This window comes from Dermacentor albipictus, chromosome 9, assembly GCF_038994185.2.
Source record: "Dermacentor albipictus isolate Rhodes 1998 colony chromosome 9, USDA_Dalb.pri_finalv2, whole genome shotgun sequence".
In the NCBI taxonomy this organism is placed as follows: domain Eukaryota; kingdom Metazoa; phylum Arthropoda; class Arachnida; order Ixodida; family Ixodidae; genus Dermacentor; species Dermacentor albipictus.
Genome location: NC_091829.1, coordinates 126,572,851 through 126,588,427, shown reverse-complemented (window position 1 = coordinate 126,588,427; position 15,577 = coordinate 126,572,851). Strand labels below are relative to the sequence as shown.

The following is a 15,577-nucleotide window of genomic DNA, read 5'->3' as shown; positions in this document are numbered from 1 at the left end:
TGCTGCGGATTTCGTTCTAGACAGTGGTCATCTGTTGGAATGCCGAAATGGCTTCTGTGCCGTCTTGTTTTGCCATCTCATAACCTCTGGGCTACTTCGGGACCTAAACCGCACTGTTCGATCGACGAATAATTCAATCATCAATAAATGAAGAGCCATTTCTAGGCTGTTTAGAGTTCAATAAAGTTCTCCGTTTCTTTTTCCTGTTTGTTCTTTGCGTAAACCGAGATCTGCGAAAGGCGCTTCATTGTGCGCTGTCCTTGCTCGCGCGCAGTGGTGTCGGTGCGGCTGGTGGAGACGTGGGCGGCCTCCGAGATCCGGTTCCCAGTGCACGAGGACGTCCATGGTACAGTCTGGATGCGCATGCAAGACACGCTCGTGTTCCCGCCGCAGGCGCTGCTCGGTAGCGCACGAAACGGTGAGTACCGCCTCGTGTGGCTCGCAGGCTGTGCGAGTGAAGCCGCTTCTGTTGAAGAAAGGTCCGAGTAGCTGGGGAATCGCGAGACTCCTGCGTGGGCTCGCGTTTGCCCTTGAGCCACATCTTGAAGGCCCGTGACGGATGGCGATAAGAGGAAAGGCAGACCATACCCGGTTGGCGAGCCCGTACGGTGGCAGGAGAAACTGATTGAGAATGTCGAGAGTGACAGTTCTTGGCGTTAGATAACCCTGCGCCAATAAAATGCAATCATCATCGAGAATGTCGAGAGTACTGACCTACCCGGACGCAAGGCGGTGCTGATGCCTAGACTAGATAGAAGGTACCGGATTGTGCGACATATTAGGACTGGGTGGCACTGTGCTCCTTTTGTCGTGTTGTGTATACGCCTGTGTACGTGACAACGGGCGTACAAAGGTACACTTGACAGACTGTGCGACAGTGCTTGCACGTATCGTTCCACGGCGTCCATTTGTCCCTGCTAAAGTTGACTACACCGTGCGAGCAGCGTTCGTCGTTGCCCCGCGAATAGGGTTCCCGTCGCGGTGCTCGTAGGTGAGGCCGTACGACAAAACCTCAGATTTCTCGGCTGTTGACGCCTTGCATGGGGTCAGCTCACTGAAATTACACCAGTCACCTCTGGAGCTCGTGCTGTGTGCTCTTGTCCTGTTTCATTGCGCGGTCCCCGAGTGTTCGTGTAAATATTGTGCCAACAAGATCACTTGAGAACTCTTCTGATATCAGTCGAGTCTGAGCGCGCCTTCCAGCGTTTACCCTCGTTTGGCATCGGGCGTACGGCAGGCCTCTTGGTGTCGAGGGATGTCGCGTACTCTAACGACGGCCGGGCACGGCTGCGTGTGTCTCAGCCGCCGCGTACAACTCACCCAGGCGTGGTGAAGCTGGTGTTCATGGCGTACCGCAACATCGAGGACTTCCTCGGCCCCGACGTGGCGTCGAGCACCGCCGCCGGGGTTGAGGCCACGACCGAGCGGATCATCAACTCGCGCGTCATCGCCGCCTCGGTGAACAGCAGGCACCTGGTGAAGCTGCACCAGCCCGTGCTCATCACCTTCCAGCACCGCGAGGTGAGTTGCACGAGAAGCTCGCGCACCTGCGTGGCAAGGTTATTGCCGCGCACACGGTGACCGTTGCGGGTTCGTAAGAACAGCTCGCTTGGGTACAGTGGGTCGCTTCTCACGAACACAACTAGTGAATTCCGCCTCAAGGGTTCAGTTTACGCAGGTTTCCTTACCTGCAACGCACTCGCTGTTTGACGCCGAAATATGAAATCTCTTGTTTAACGGTCGTCTGGGATCTAAACAGTCGTGGGGAGCCACATCTCCAGAAATGGCTGTCAAGATCGGCCTTGGAGCAGTGACTTCTTTTGGAGAGTTTAAGGGCGCCTACGCTCTGTTGTCTGCGCCGGTAACCTTGTGAGACACTTTAAGTGGGCAAACGATTAAACGCAAGGAAAATCTCGCACTTCATTCCTTCTATCAGTGGTCCTGGGAGACGTTACTGCGCCTCATTAAATTAATTGAAATTTTCCCATTTTGCCACAGGTGTCTCGGGTGCGGTGAAATAACCGCAGCGGTGGGCGACGAAGGCGTTGCTGGTCCGAACGCGCTTAGCTTAACACACGCTGCTCTTCCCAACCGATTCGTCGCCGGGATTTGCCTTGTCTCTTGCCGCATTCGTGGCTGCTGCCCCTTTGTTGGATGCTTCAGCCGCGCGTCACGTGGCGGCGAAAGAGAACGCAGAGATGGCGTTCCGCATGCACCGCGCGCTGCGGAGCTGCTGCTTACGTAGACCTGCACGCAGGAAAGAAGAGAAACTCTTAAACAAGGAGAGAAGGAAAACATTTGCGGAACGGTGACGTGACACTGGACGCAGTATACTTGATGCTATAAGCATCGGCTCAAGAAAAGCGAAGACAGCATCGCGTTTTTCGTCTCGCCGCACGCTGAAGCCGAAGACGCACATGCCGACTGCGCACTGACATGTCCGTGCGTCAGAAGCTCACGGCCGTCGCACGCTGCATGGTGTTAACCACTGGAGCTAACGAGCACGTGTCCGAGCAGCACGCCTCGGCAGATCTACGGGGAAGCTTGGCATGTGCGTCTCGCTTTATCAATAAAGGAAAGCTTTCAGTCAGTCGCTTAACTCTTGCAGTTATGCTCCAGTGATTTGAGCTCGATGTTTTGCTTTTTTTTCACCTAGGTGGAGAATGTGACGAACCCGAGATGCGTCTTCTGGAGCTTCGATGATGAGTGAGTGTTCCACTCTTTTCTTTCGCGCCCTCTCTGCCGTCGGGTGCAACAACAGTCGCCCGTCAACCTCGGTCATCCAGTTATTGTCAAGCGAAGCGTGTGTATACGCTAGACTACGCCGGTGATGTAACGCTAAAAAGAAACCAGCTGCTCCCAGAGCTGCACAGGTGCACGGATTGCTATAAAAAAACAAAAAAAAGCAAAAGACCCGTTGAACGCATAATCCTGCTGCGCCGCCGCGCTACTGACGTCATTCCCTCTGCTAATAGGAGTCGTGTCTCTGGGTAACGTGAGAGGAACGACTGTTTCTCGCGTAAGAGCATTATCGGAGCTGCGATGCACCAATCCACTCCTCCGGTCGAAGCCACTGGGCCTTCCAGGCCGTACTGCTCCGCTGTTGCCATGGCGACTCTCTACCTCTCTCCCTCCTTCTACCTCCTTCACTCCCATATCCTGCTCCCTTCTGGCGCTGAGCCGTGCTCCCGCAAGGGTTGCAGAAGATAGTGCCATCCTTTCATCCTTTCCCTACAAGAACCACTTCTCTCTCTGCGATGGGTCGGCCGTGCGTCGTGCGTTCGGCCGAAGAACAGGCGGCGTTTGATGAGCGCCGCAGGGAACTGACTCGAAAAAGGGTTCGTCGTGGACTTGCCGACGTCGTCGTGAGGAAACGCGAAGCCGAGACGCTACGATAGCGAAGAGCCGCGGATCCCGAGCTTCGCTTGCACCCCTCTTCACAGTATATTGGAAGGGCGGTCATTTTTTTCTCCCGCTCTCTCCCAGGGAGTGGCTGACCGAGGGCTGCTGGCTGAAGGAGACCAACGAGACTCACAGCGTCTGTGCCTGCAACCACCTGACAAACTTCGCTCTCGCCATGGACCGTAGGCCACCCGAGGTGAGCGCGCTCGCATCATCTCGGCGTGATCTGCTGTTGCCTGCGCCACGACGCCGGTGAAATGAATTTGCAGGATTTGCTTTTCCGGTCGGTAATATATGGAGTGCCGGGTGTAATGAAAACCATGCAGTGGGAACAATGTCGTCGTTTATTGTTTTATCATCTCTTGTGTATTTTGTGATGTATTTCATGACTAGCTGTTTTTATGAGAAAAACTCATCATGTAAGCTTTAGTTTGTTGTAATAGTTGCTCATAGTTATCATGATTAATGTTTCGCTGTTATTAGCGTGGAAATCCTATTTTTATAATTACTATTGTATTTAACCGTGCTAATCCTTGGTTGCATTTGTTGCTGCCTGTAAAACGGGGCCATGGACCACGTCAAGCCTTGCTGGCTTTTTGTCCACGGTCCTTAGCATCAGTTGTATGTTGAAATAAATTTGATTTGATTTGAAAAAAAATTGATATAAATACGACCTCCGAGTTAAAATTCGCTTTGGTAATAAAGAAGTACGGCACTTATTTAAGCGAATATTGCATATTCACTGTTCCCGCGCTTCTTGAATGTAGGCTACATCAGAGTCGGCTATACCAAGACGCGGTCAACTGTAACAGGAAGGCAAAAATACCAGGAAAATAAAATCACATTGAGCGTGAGAAAAAATAACAGTAAAAAGTAGCCGTCAATTCAGGAGACGCTATTTATTGCTTGCTTTATTTCGTGTTTTGCAGTTCTCATCGACTGAGCAGAAGATGCAGCTGTTCGTGTACGCCTCGTTCGCGACGTGCATGATTCTGCTCATCGCCGCTGGCTTCACTCTGCAAGCCTTCAGGTAAGACCGCGGGCATTTTCGGCGGTCCCTCTATTCGGCGGTTCGCGTGGTGCACGTTACACGTGACGCAGTGTCTGTTGGCTCTGCGTGTGTACACGTCGAAGCACGGGCGTCGTGCCCGTTGAACGTCGTGTCGGTGGGCGCGACGTTCGACGACGGCTTGTCTCGCCTGTATCGCGTGTGAACGTCAATTTAATGTGGGGGACGGGCATTTCGAAGCATTTCGAGGCTGGTGTCTCATTTAGCGCTAAAGGTACCTGCACGTAGCACTGCTTGGCATCGCTTCCAGTTATTCCGGTACGTGCAGGTGGGCTAATAATGTCATGTCAAGAGAGATGAAAAAAAAAAACGAATCCCTTAAACGTAGCTTGTGCACGATATGAAGGTGCGACACAAACAGGGAATTCGTAGCACGTAGAAAAGCACGCGTCAGAAGCACCAGAGCCGAGGACCAGTCTGTGTTGCGGAAGCCGCTTTTGCTCAAAGCTGCGTGCACCACCAGTCGCTCGGGGCCAACGCCGCCTTCCAACGCGTCCCTCGGCGGGGAAGTGCACACGCGCTGTTGTCGCGCGCAGGTCCCTGAAGGGCGAGCGGGTGACCATCCACAAGAACGCGTGCCTGTGCCTGCTGCTGACCGAGGCGCTGCTGGCGAGCGGCCTGGGCGGCCACCCGCAGCGTGTGGTGTGCGGGGTGCTGGCCGGCTTCCTGCACTACTTCTGGCTGGCCGCGTACTTCTGGGCGCTGCTCGAGGGGTTCCAGCTGTACACGGTGCTCCTGGACGTGCTGGGCACCGAGCCGCCGTCCTCCCGGCTGCGATGGTACGACTGGGCGCCCGCTGCTCGCTTCGTCCGCGGTCGTTGCGTGCGAGGCACGAAATATGCATGAACCGGGAACTGCGCGAACCGTCGTTGAGCGGAGAAGGGGGAACGTTTGCTGATTTGTGAATAAAAATAAAACGGACGCCGACTAAGATGATGCCATTATTCACGACGTCTTATATGTAGTCGCAATTAAATCTTACCAAGAAAAACAAATTTCTTCTTCCTGGTCGCCGTCTGTTTTGTTTTTCGTCACGTTTCCTCACGACCAGACGACCTTTCGTCAGGCCCTCGACTTTATTTGCTGGTTCCTCGAACTGGGAACTCTGCACACCGAGTGCGGCCCTTTCGTACAGAGCCTCTGTTTCGTATCGCTCCACGTGCTATTCGGAAGGAGTAGAGGCTCCGTTGTACTAAAACCTTTTCTCCTGAGGGCGGTTCTCTAAATTTCCAGTAGGGGTACTTTGTACTTGTTAATTGGTATTTGCTCGAAGCTTTTGATGTTTCGCTCTTTGGTCATAGTGGCCACCACGTTCTTTGGTTCCATCTCGCTCTGGCGCCAAGAAAGAACAAGAAAGAAACAAAACAAATTCATCGAGAGCTGTAATAGCTGAAAAAGTTGGTATAGTTACACGTAAGAATCAGGCCCCTCGGGATGTGTCTCGACTGTTTGCATTAATGTGTAATGACGCCACATTAAGTAAACGAAGACCGGAAAGGCAGGCACGTCGCTTGTGTGCATTGTGCCTACTTTGGTCGTCTGCGCTTACTTCTGTTCGCGTCAGGCCTGGCGGCGCCTGTTCCTACCGCCGCCGCCGGCCACGATCGCACCCCGCGGTCACGTATCGCGGAGTGATTCGGGGTCCCCCCACCCGTGTGCTTGCAGGTACTACCTGCTGGCGTATGGTGCGCCGGCGGTCATCGTGTGCGTGTCGGCCGGCATCAGCCCTTCCAGCTACGGGGCACCGCTGGGCCCGTCGTTGCAATCGCGCAGGGCATGCTGGATCGACATGGAAGGACACCAGCTGTGGAGCTTCGTGGGCCCCGCCGCGTTCTGTGCTGCGGTGCGTTGACGCTCTTGCTTTCCGCCGTCTGCATGCTGGTCTTCTAGATTGCGATGTCGCACATCGTGAATCACGGAGGCCACATTCGCTGGCGGGCAGTCACACCTGTTTTGCAATGTTAAAATTAAATTATGGGGTTTTACGTGCCAAAACCACTTTCTGAATATGAGGCACGCCGTAGTGGAAGGCTCCGGAAATTTCGACCACCTGGGGTTCTTTAACGTGCACCTAAATCTAAGTACACGGGTGTTTTCGCATTTCGCCCCCATCAAAATGTGGCTGCCATGGCCGGGATTCGATCCCGCGACCTTGTGCTCAACAGCCTAACACCACAGCCACTGAGCAGCCACGGCGGGTGTTTTGCAACGTGTCGACCAGCCTGTAGCGCATGAGGCCTTTAAGATTACAACTGGACTTGAGATCACCCGCTTGCGCTTTCGTACCCACTTGCGTCGAGACCGCTGTTATTGATCATCACTCACTGTACTCCTTGCGTGTTCATTCTGGCTATCTTCAGTGAAGATTTTTTTCGCTTACCGTTCTCGCTTAGTGATATGTCGCTAGAAGAAGACAACCATAAGTGCGCGTGCGAAGGCACTGGCAGTTTTGGCACGAGCACGCCTCACGGAACAAACGCCTCGCCAGTGCTGGCTCCTACGCCTCGACCACGGAGCAGACCTCGACTACCATGTGCCTCTTGTCTTGACTTTATAAATCGTCGGCAGCCAACCACAGTGGTAGAGACGTAACACGTAGATTTTGCTAGGAGAGTGGATTTGTGGCCCCCATCAATTGATGAGACATCTGGCCCGGTGGTTTCTCTGGCTAGTAACGGAACTTCAGTTGCCGGCGGTCGCGAAACCAGACTACGTCTATGTTGCGGTGGCGAGGCGTGCATGCGATAGCTTCGCAAAGCTTTCGTAGGGGCGCTTCAGTGATATAGGCCCGATGCTATGCTCTCTTTGTGCGCGGATTCAGGAGAGAGAGCGTGTGCTGACGTGTGCTGTTCTGTGCCACTCGCAGCTGTGCCTAATCTTCCTGGCGATGGTCTTCTGCAAGGCCCACCGGCACGTCGACTTGCACGCAACCCTGAAGAGCAAGGAGCAGGAAAGGATAGCCAACACGAGGTAGACATTTCTCACCGGCAGTGTGCCAAGGCTTGTACTGATGCCACAGTGCAGGCAAAAAGAGCACGCGATATACTTTTAGCGAGGTCTGGTAACGTTGCCATCCGAGAGTTCACGGCAGTGCACTACATTTGTTTTATCCCTTCGCTGAAAATAATGAAAGTGCAGCCGCATCTTCGTAATGTCGCGCTCGGCAGCTTGTCTATACGAGGATTTGAGACCACGTGCCTTCTGTATATGTGATGGTAGTACTTGGGGCACGCAGCCAACGCAAGAGGGCGAAGCGCGCAAAGCAGGCCGAGAAGGCCGTGTTTTATTCAAGGAGGGACCTTCATTAAGTTTGGTCATTGCAAACGTACAAAAGTGGGCCGCAGGTCATGCGGTGACAATCGTATCTGTGAAGTATTATGCCGATGAATCGTGCGGCAAGAATTGAAAATTCCATCGCAAGCCAACGAATAGGACGTAATAGCTGTCGCCTTTGCGTCACACCTGCCTTCGGCGGCCCACAAATAGCCCATCAGCAAACGAAAAGGAAAAAAAGAGAGAGAAAAAAAAAGGATAACTCCGGGATTTGTCTCAATTGTAGGCGCCGAAAGCTGCCACCGAAAATGGAGGCGATGGTCGTGACTTAAATGTCACGTGGTCTGTTGGCTCTAATATTGGAGAAGGCAGGAAGGCAATGCCGCTTGCAGAGGCTAGTCGAGGCTCATACCAGCCGCTGTCACGTCTCACGGTGGCGCTTCTCTCACCCGGCGGCCCAGGTCCCTGAGCGCGCACTCGCTGCTGGTGCTGGCGTCCCTGTGCCTGGTCAGCTCGTTCGCTCAGCTCCACGTGTCGCGCGGCTCGCTGGTGCACACGAGCCTCTTCTCCGTCCTCAACATACTGCTGGGAGTCGCAGTGCTCGTCTTCTACTGCCTCAGCAACGACAAGGTACGCACCTCCCTTCCCCGCTGGTGTGCGCGCTCGCAGGGAACGCTGCTTGCATGCGCGCGTGCGGGTCTCTGCGCCTTCGTTCTCGCTGCGCGTGCTACTGTGGTTCCTCACGAACCCGGCGGTGCAGTGCTGAGCCTAGCTGCGAGATGGTGGCGGTCGCGCCGCCGTTCGGCCAAGCCACGTGTGAAGCCACGGCCCGTCCTCTCGCAGGTGAAGCGTGCCGTGTGCCGTCGCGTGCCGTGGTGCCGCCTGCCGGGCTCCCGGTTGGGCGGCGCCAGCCCTGCCGGCGGAGCAGGCGCCCCCCAGGACCCGGCCTCGGCGGGGCACCACCCGGGCCTCTTCATGCACGCCAACGGCATGCTGGTGCCCTATAGTGTGCGTAACCACTCCCCCACTCCTACTTCTTTGTCGCCAGGTATTACACGCTCGTTCCTTGGTTGTTACTCTGCTTCCTCCCTGCCGCTTTCTCTCTCTGCCGCGGGTCACAGAAGGCTGCCGGTCACGTGGCTGCGCTGTCCACAGCGTCGCCGTGACGTTGCGCTTGCCCGCGCTTTGGCAATTGACAGCCGCGGCCTGCGAGATCGCGCGCGCGATCTTGAGCCTACGTTACAGCGAAGCACAGTAAATTTACCGCCGACTTATTGCGCAACTGACGCAGCTGCCTTCTGGGACTTGCTCCGCTGACGGCGAGCATAGCTCGCCAGCTTCCCTCCACGAGCACATCATAATTGCATTTCTCCGCTCTTTCTGCGCCTGCGCAAGGAGCAGTGGTTGCGAGAGAGAAATATGGGGATTTTTGGTTCTTGAGATTTCTCTTCGCCTAGGTACTACGGGGAAGAAAGTTGTTAGCTCCCTTCGTCCCTAGCCGAGCTGGCAACACAATCTACAGAATGCGTGGCCGGCAAGGCGAATAAGCCGTGTCCGAGGTGAGTTGGTTGCTATTTTGTTGCGACGGTAGCATATGAAATTTTCATAGTCCTAGGGGGATACGTTTGGACGTGAGGCGTTTTCTCGGATGACTTTAATGGCTAAGCATTATGTCGTGCCGATGCATTGTTCATTAGTTTCGTTGAGCATACCACGCATTTCAGGGGAATCGCGGGAACGGAAACAGTTTATGAATTCAACTGTCGTGCCAGTGCATTAGTTCTTAATGTAATATGAGCATACAACACACTTGGATATTTGTGGGAATGGAACATTTTTGTACTCTGTATGTGAAAGTACTAAAACTTGCGTCGCCATGCAATCTGAGCCGTAGATCGCTGTGAGAGCTGTACAGCCACAATGGCAAAACACTACGGCCTGCTGATGAATACGGAATAAATGTATGTTAAAGTGCAATGGTCGTCGTGCAATGTCGTAGCAGTAGACCGTTGTAAAAGCTCTACAGTAACACTGATATTGGCTACGTGGTGCAGATTCGTATCGATTCTGAGGTGCTTGTGCGCAAAGGTAATTAATGAAGGAGCGCGTATTACTAGTCCCGGCTGTTGCGATGTCTAGCTCATATACGGGGTGCTTTATGTGTGCGAAACAAGGGTTCAGTTCGATACAACCGCGTGCGAAATAGCTCTGAAGGCCTGCCAGTACACTTGTTCGGCGTCTCCGTGCTTGTATTGCGACAGGAGACGTGACGGCAGGTGCGCACGTATATCACACTATCCACCGACAGTGGCGCTTTCCACTCTTGGTATACTTCGCCGCAGTACACTGCGCATGTTTGATTGCGCGACACTGTTGCCTTACGGCGAAGCTGACTTTAGGCAAACGGCATTCTGCAACGCTCCATCCATCTTGTCCGTCACTGCGGATAGAAAACGCATACATATTCAAGCTATTTGAGCTGCATCATTTTGTCGATGTTTACCCCTCTTTACTAAATGAAAAGGATAACGTACGCCTTTGTGGGTGATTTAAAATTGATAAAAAGCGTGGTAACCTATGTGCAGTCAGTCAAAAAACACTATTTATGCAGGCGTCCACACTCCTGTAAAAAAAAAATCGAAAATGCAATTTAGTGATGACCCTCTTTAGCTGGAACCGCACCTATGTAAGCACAGTCGGCTCATCAGACACAAAGTAGGAGCTGAAGAAAACTTTCCACTACATGGATGACTTGCCTTGTATGAATTAAAACGTTGTTTTCACCTTTTGCTCTTCTGTTCGCCACATAAGCATTGCATATTAAGACGAAGTCTCACTGTTTAGTCAATGCATTTGTCACTGGCTGACCACAAATTAATCGCTATCAATGTCGTATAATAAGAACTAAAAAGTTCTCTTCAGTTCCTACTTTGTGACAGATGAGCCGGCTGTGCTTACATAGGTGCGGATCCACCTCCTGAGGGTCGATCATCGCTGAATTGCATTTTTTTTTACAGAGCGTGGACACCTGCATAAATATTGTTTTTTGACTGACTGCACATAGGTTACCAGGCCCTTATATGAGCTATAAATCGTAACAGCCGGGATTAGTAACACGCGCTCCTTCATTAATTACCCTTGCGCACAAGCACCTCAGAATCGCTACGAATCTGTGCCACGAAGCCAATATCAGTCTTACTGTACAGCTTTCACAAGGGTCTACTGCTATGAAATTGCATGACGACCATTTTTCTTTAGCATACATTTGTTCCGTATTCATCCGCAGGGCGTAGTGTTTAGCCAGTGGGGCTGCACAGCTCTCACAACGATCTGCGGCTCAGACTGCATTACGACGCAAGTTTTAGTGTTTTCACATATAGACTACAAAATGTTCCATCCCCACGAATCTCCAAGCGTGTTGTATGCTCAGTTACATTAAGAACTAATGCATCGGCACGACGTAACGCTTTGCCAAGTCATCCGAGAAAACGCCTCACGTCCAAACGTATCCCCCTGTGACTATCGGAATTTAATTAGCTAGCGCCGCACACACACAAAAAAGGAACAAACTCGCATCCGCACGGCAGTCGAATTCATAAACTGTTTCCGTACCCGCGAATCTCCTGAAGTGTGCGGTATTGCTGACCTTGCTCAACGACACTAATGAACAACGCATCGGCACGACGCAATGCTTTGCCACTAAAGCCATCCGAGAAGACAACTCACTTCCAAACGTATCCCCCTGCGACTATAAAAATTTCATATGCTACCGTCGCAACAAAAATTGGAGGACGCTTAAGCTTCGCCTTCAAGAGTGGAACGCGACAGCGTTCCCGTCGACCCGCCAAGGGGCGTAAGACAATGCGCTACGGCGCAGGGATCACTTACGAGGCTCCCCGCATCGGACTTTGCGCCCACCTATCACACGGAGAGCGTCGAGCAACGCAGCGTTCGGCGCGGCAACGAAACGTGCGCCTGAGCAAACGGAACGAACCAAAGAACTCGGTGTCTCGGAGGGGGAAACGATATACGCCAGCCAAACGTCGTGATCGGCACGGGCAGAGAGATAGATAGATAGATAGTAATCTAAAGAAAGGAACGGTGCTTGATTCTGCAACCCGCGTGGGAGCACGGCGAAGCGTCGTCAGGGGAGAGGGAGTCGGGGGAGAGGGAACCGGACCACGCACAGCCCCAATGCGCGTATGGCGCGCCACCTGTAGGGGCAGCGCCGTACATTGAGAGGAGGGGGTCTTCTGTGTTTGCCGCAAGATGGCTCTGCGTGTGCAGTAAGCGCAGAAGAAATTTAGCGGAAACGTACTTCGCTATCGTGTAATTGCGACTTCTGTAAGTTACAGGGTCATAATTACCGATATACACCGCAGTATAACTTTCTACGGCACGTTTTTAAGGCAACACCGCGTTCACTAGACGCGCGTTTGTACCGCTTTCAAGCATCGAACTCGTGGCTAAGTGGTAGCGTCTCCGTCTCACACTCCGGAGACCCTGGTTCGATTCCCACGCAGCCCATCTCGGAAGTTGCTTTTTATTTATGAAGTGCCTGCCGTGATTTATCGCTCACGGTCTACGCCGCGGACACCGACGCCGACGACACCGGCTTTTCTGCGACACAAGCTCCTTAACGCTATCGCGTTAAAATAGCAACAGACTCACCTCGGACACGGCATCATCGCCTTGCCGGCCACGCATTCTGTCTGCGAGCTTGATAGGGACAAACAGGGCTAACAACTTTCTTCCCCGTAGTACCTAGGCGAATAGAAATCTCAAGGAGCGAAAGTCCCCACATTTCTCCCTGGCAACCACTGCTCCTCGCGCATGCGCACAAAGAGCGGAGAAATCCAATTGTGATGTGCTCGTTCCCGTCGTGCTTCCCTCCTGCTGTCCGCCTTGCCTATGGTTATCGGCGATGCTCGCTACCCCCGGGTCCAATGTCTCTAAAATCGTCTGCCGTGTAGTACTTTTTAGTACACTTGGCATGCGCAGAGGTCACTGGAGACGAATTGTACGTGTTCGTTACACCGATCGCGGTTCGTAAATTGACGTGAGGTTCGTGCATTGCGAAGCTGGAAAGATAGATGCCGATTCACGCCGAGTATCTCTGGCCGCAGTGCTCGGCGGCTCGGTGCTGTAGGTGAGCTCGTTAGACGAGGGACGGTCGCAGCAATCTCTCTGCGTGCAACGGCTCTCTAATGCGCGCCTATACTTTTGCGTCCGATTTAGCCTCGACGCGTAGCCCTTTTCGTGGGCCCTTTGCACTAGGGATCGATATCGAGATAAGGGGGGGGGGGGGAGGTGGAGGGGTGTGTGTGATGGGAAGCTATAGAACTAGTCATTTTCGAGAACCTTCCAGAAAAGTAAACGTAGCTGCCGTAGATTTAAATGTCTTAAATAAGAAATGTACGGTCAAGCCGTGAGAGCTACATTGGGCTCCACTGTACCGAATTCAGAGATTCAAGATATCTTTGTAGCATGCGCGCACTTTGAGCGATGATTTGCGTTTCGCGGACCTACCTTATTGCAGCAGCTCTCGTTTTGCATGTCTTCATATTGCTGGTGTAGTCGGCGTCTTATCAGGGAACTATCACGCACCACTTGCTTCCCAAGACGTCACGCTCCCTGCCGTGCCCTTGAGCGTAGCTACTTGTCAGACACGTAGCACAAGGACGACAAACGGTGTCTCGGAGGACAGGGCCGTTTACAAACTTTATTCACATGCCATGTGCATGATTTACCATTTGCAAATTAGTCGAGTCAATGTCTGAACGCGTCTATACATGTGACAAGAAGATGCGTAATAGGTATAATTTACCTTTGGTAAATTGTACATGTTACCACTTTGCGTGAAACCTTCGCACTGGCGGTTCGCGGTATCTTCTACAGCTTTTACCTCTGTGCCTTCCCTTCTTTTTCCAACCTATATTTCTTGCTGCTTTGTTGCTTCTTGTGTTTGGTGCTTTTATGTTGCATATCATGTTTCGGTCTCATACAGTGTTGTTATCGTTTCCTGTAGCTTTCTAAAAAGTATATTTAGAAGGGTCCATCCCATGTCATAATGGCTGGTGTCATAGATCTGTCAATAACCCTACTCAAACATTCTGTATGCCATTACAGTAACTTGATTTGTTTTCGTATTCTTATGGAATATGTGTCGATTCCATATAGATTTTGTATAACTTCTGTAAGAATTGTGCGGAAAGCATTGCAATGCGTAGGGAACGTTTGACTAGGGAATGTAGTCTGCTGTAAGCGCGAACTGAGCACTCATTGATGATATTCTGCTTGCTAGAGTAAAATAGTGAGATATTGCCTAATGACGTTCCTAATTACATTAGTGGGCTCACGGAGGCACCGCTAAGTAGCGATTTTATGGGGAATAGGGGAAAAGAAAAAGAGAAGATAACCCCCGTCCTGCCACTATTCCTCTCCACTACCACGAATAAATTAAGAGAGAGAGAAAGGGAAAACTCTGTGTGTGTAAGGGTATTAGGGTTACGATTATACAACATCATCCGCCCTCCAGCGCCAGTTCGCCACGTGTACAGGTGCTGCTCGTAAAACGAAAGGGCGATAATTGACCGTGTAATGCTTTGCCTCGGTTCTAATGATGGCAGGTAGGATTCTATTTGCTGTAGAAAAGAGAGGAAATGAGTCCATCCGATTAATGGCCGTTCGGGCGAGAGGCGGCTCTCCTTGTGGAACCGACGACGACGACATGTCGGGGCCTCTGGCACCCATTCGTCGATCTCCCTTTACAGTTGTGCGCAGTTGAGGCGACGTTCATCGCTACCTTGGCACACAAAAAGAACACTTCGCATTACAGACTCGGTAAAGCCGAAGAAAGATATAAATTTTACACTCCCCGTCCGTTATTCGCCTTTTCGCTAGTTACTTCCGATTACAGCCCTGTCGTTCTCAACTTCCGGTCCCCGCGCGGCGCGTCTCCGTCCCTGCGCCGTCTCTTCCGGTTTTCATTGCTCCGTCGTCCAACTGTGTGATTGCCTTAGAGTGCGGGGATCAAGGCGAATAAAAATGGAAGGGACGCATTTGTAGCGACAGTCGTTGGTCGCCTGTAGGACCTGAACAGAGTGCTCTGGGTTACTGTTGCTTTATTTCTTTTGTTGTTTCACGTTCCTCATTTCATTAACTAAGCAGTTGTATGAAACGACAGTGTTATGACTCGTAATCGACACTACACAGTAGCATAACGTGCACTGCGAAAGTACTGTTCAGCTTGTAACCACTGCTGCACAAACAGGGTTCGAACATCATGTCGTGGGGAAGGTCTAGAAAAATAGTGTTTAAAAAGTGGGTTTAATTGTTTGTCTGCTTGCGAGTGTGCGTTAAAAAGTGAGTAAGTATTTTTGAATTACTGGGAGAGTCAAAATCTCATAACTTATATAAGATGGTCCCGCGGTAGGAACGTTTATAATATTTTTTTTCTATTGCGTATGAAGCGTATAACATTTTATGAAAGCGTATAACGATTGCGGCAATATTTTGAAGAGTTAAGGCAGTTTGTTAGCAAAAAAGCTCGAGAAAGTGCATGCTGGGAAGCTTTTAGGGGAGATCCGAAGGAGTCACGTAGTGAACAATATTTTTAATGTGCGTACGGGAAGCGTTGATTGCGTGAACTGTCCGGCTAGCTTCCTTGAGCGAAAAAAAAAAAGAAAAAGCTGGCCTCAGCCTTTCTTGATGGCTTTTGTCCCTTAGTAGAAATTCTGCGCGTGCACATACATGTTGTTCATGTTTAGGGCACTTGCGTTAAAAAAGAAGAAGGGCGCCGGTGTGCTTTTCCTGCACTCCTTCAGGCGCCCA

The 15,577-nt window shown here is 51.8% G+C and overlaps 1 protein-coding gene across 8 annotated transcripts in view; it reads left to right on the top strand.

Moving 5' to 3' along the window:
- LOC135912192 (latrophilin Cirl-like) overlaps nucleotides 1–15,577 on the top strand; it is a 492,061-nt gene that overhangs the window by 457,409 nt on the left and 19,075 nt on the right. For 7 of the 8 annotated variants that reach the window (XM_065444566.2, XM_065444565.2, XM_065444564.2 and 4 more), the window contains 10 exons: nucleotides 275–418; nucleotides 1,325–1,521; nucleotides 2,657–2,706; nucleotides 3,487–3,598; nucleotides 4,332–4,432; nucleotides 5,008–5,250; nucleotides 6,137–6,314; nucleotides 7,338–7,441; nucleotides 8,206–8,374; nucleotides 8,588–8,752. In XM_065444566.2, the coding sequence (XP_065300638.2) occupies nucleotides 275–418; nucleotides 1,325–1,521; nucleotides 2,657–2,706; nucleotides 3,487–3,598; nucleotides 4,332–4,432; nucleotides 5,008–5,250; nucleotides 6,137–6,314; nucleotides 7,338–7,441; nucleotides 8,206–8,374; nucleotides 8,588–8,752 (1,463 nt within the window). Of the gene's footprint in view, nucleotides 1–274; nucleotides 419–1,324; nucleotides 1,522–2,656; nucleotides 2,707–3,486; nucleotides 3,599–4,331; nucleotides 4,433–5,007; nucleotides 5,251–6,136; nucleotides 6,315–7,337; nucleotides 7,442–8,205; nucleotides 8,375–8,587; nucleotides 8,793–15,577 lie in introns of all 8 variants that reach the window. The other variant, XM_065444573.2, reaches the window with a different exon arrangement.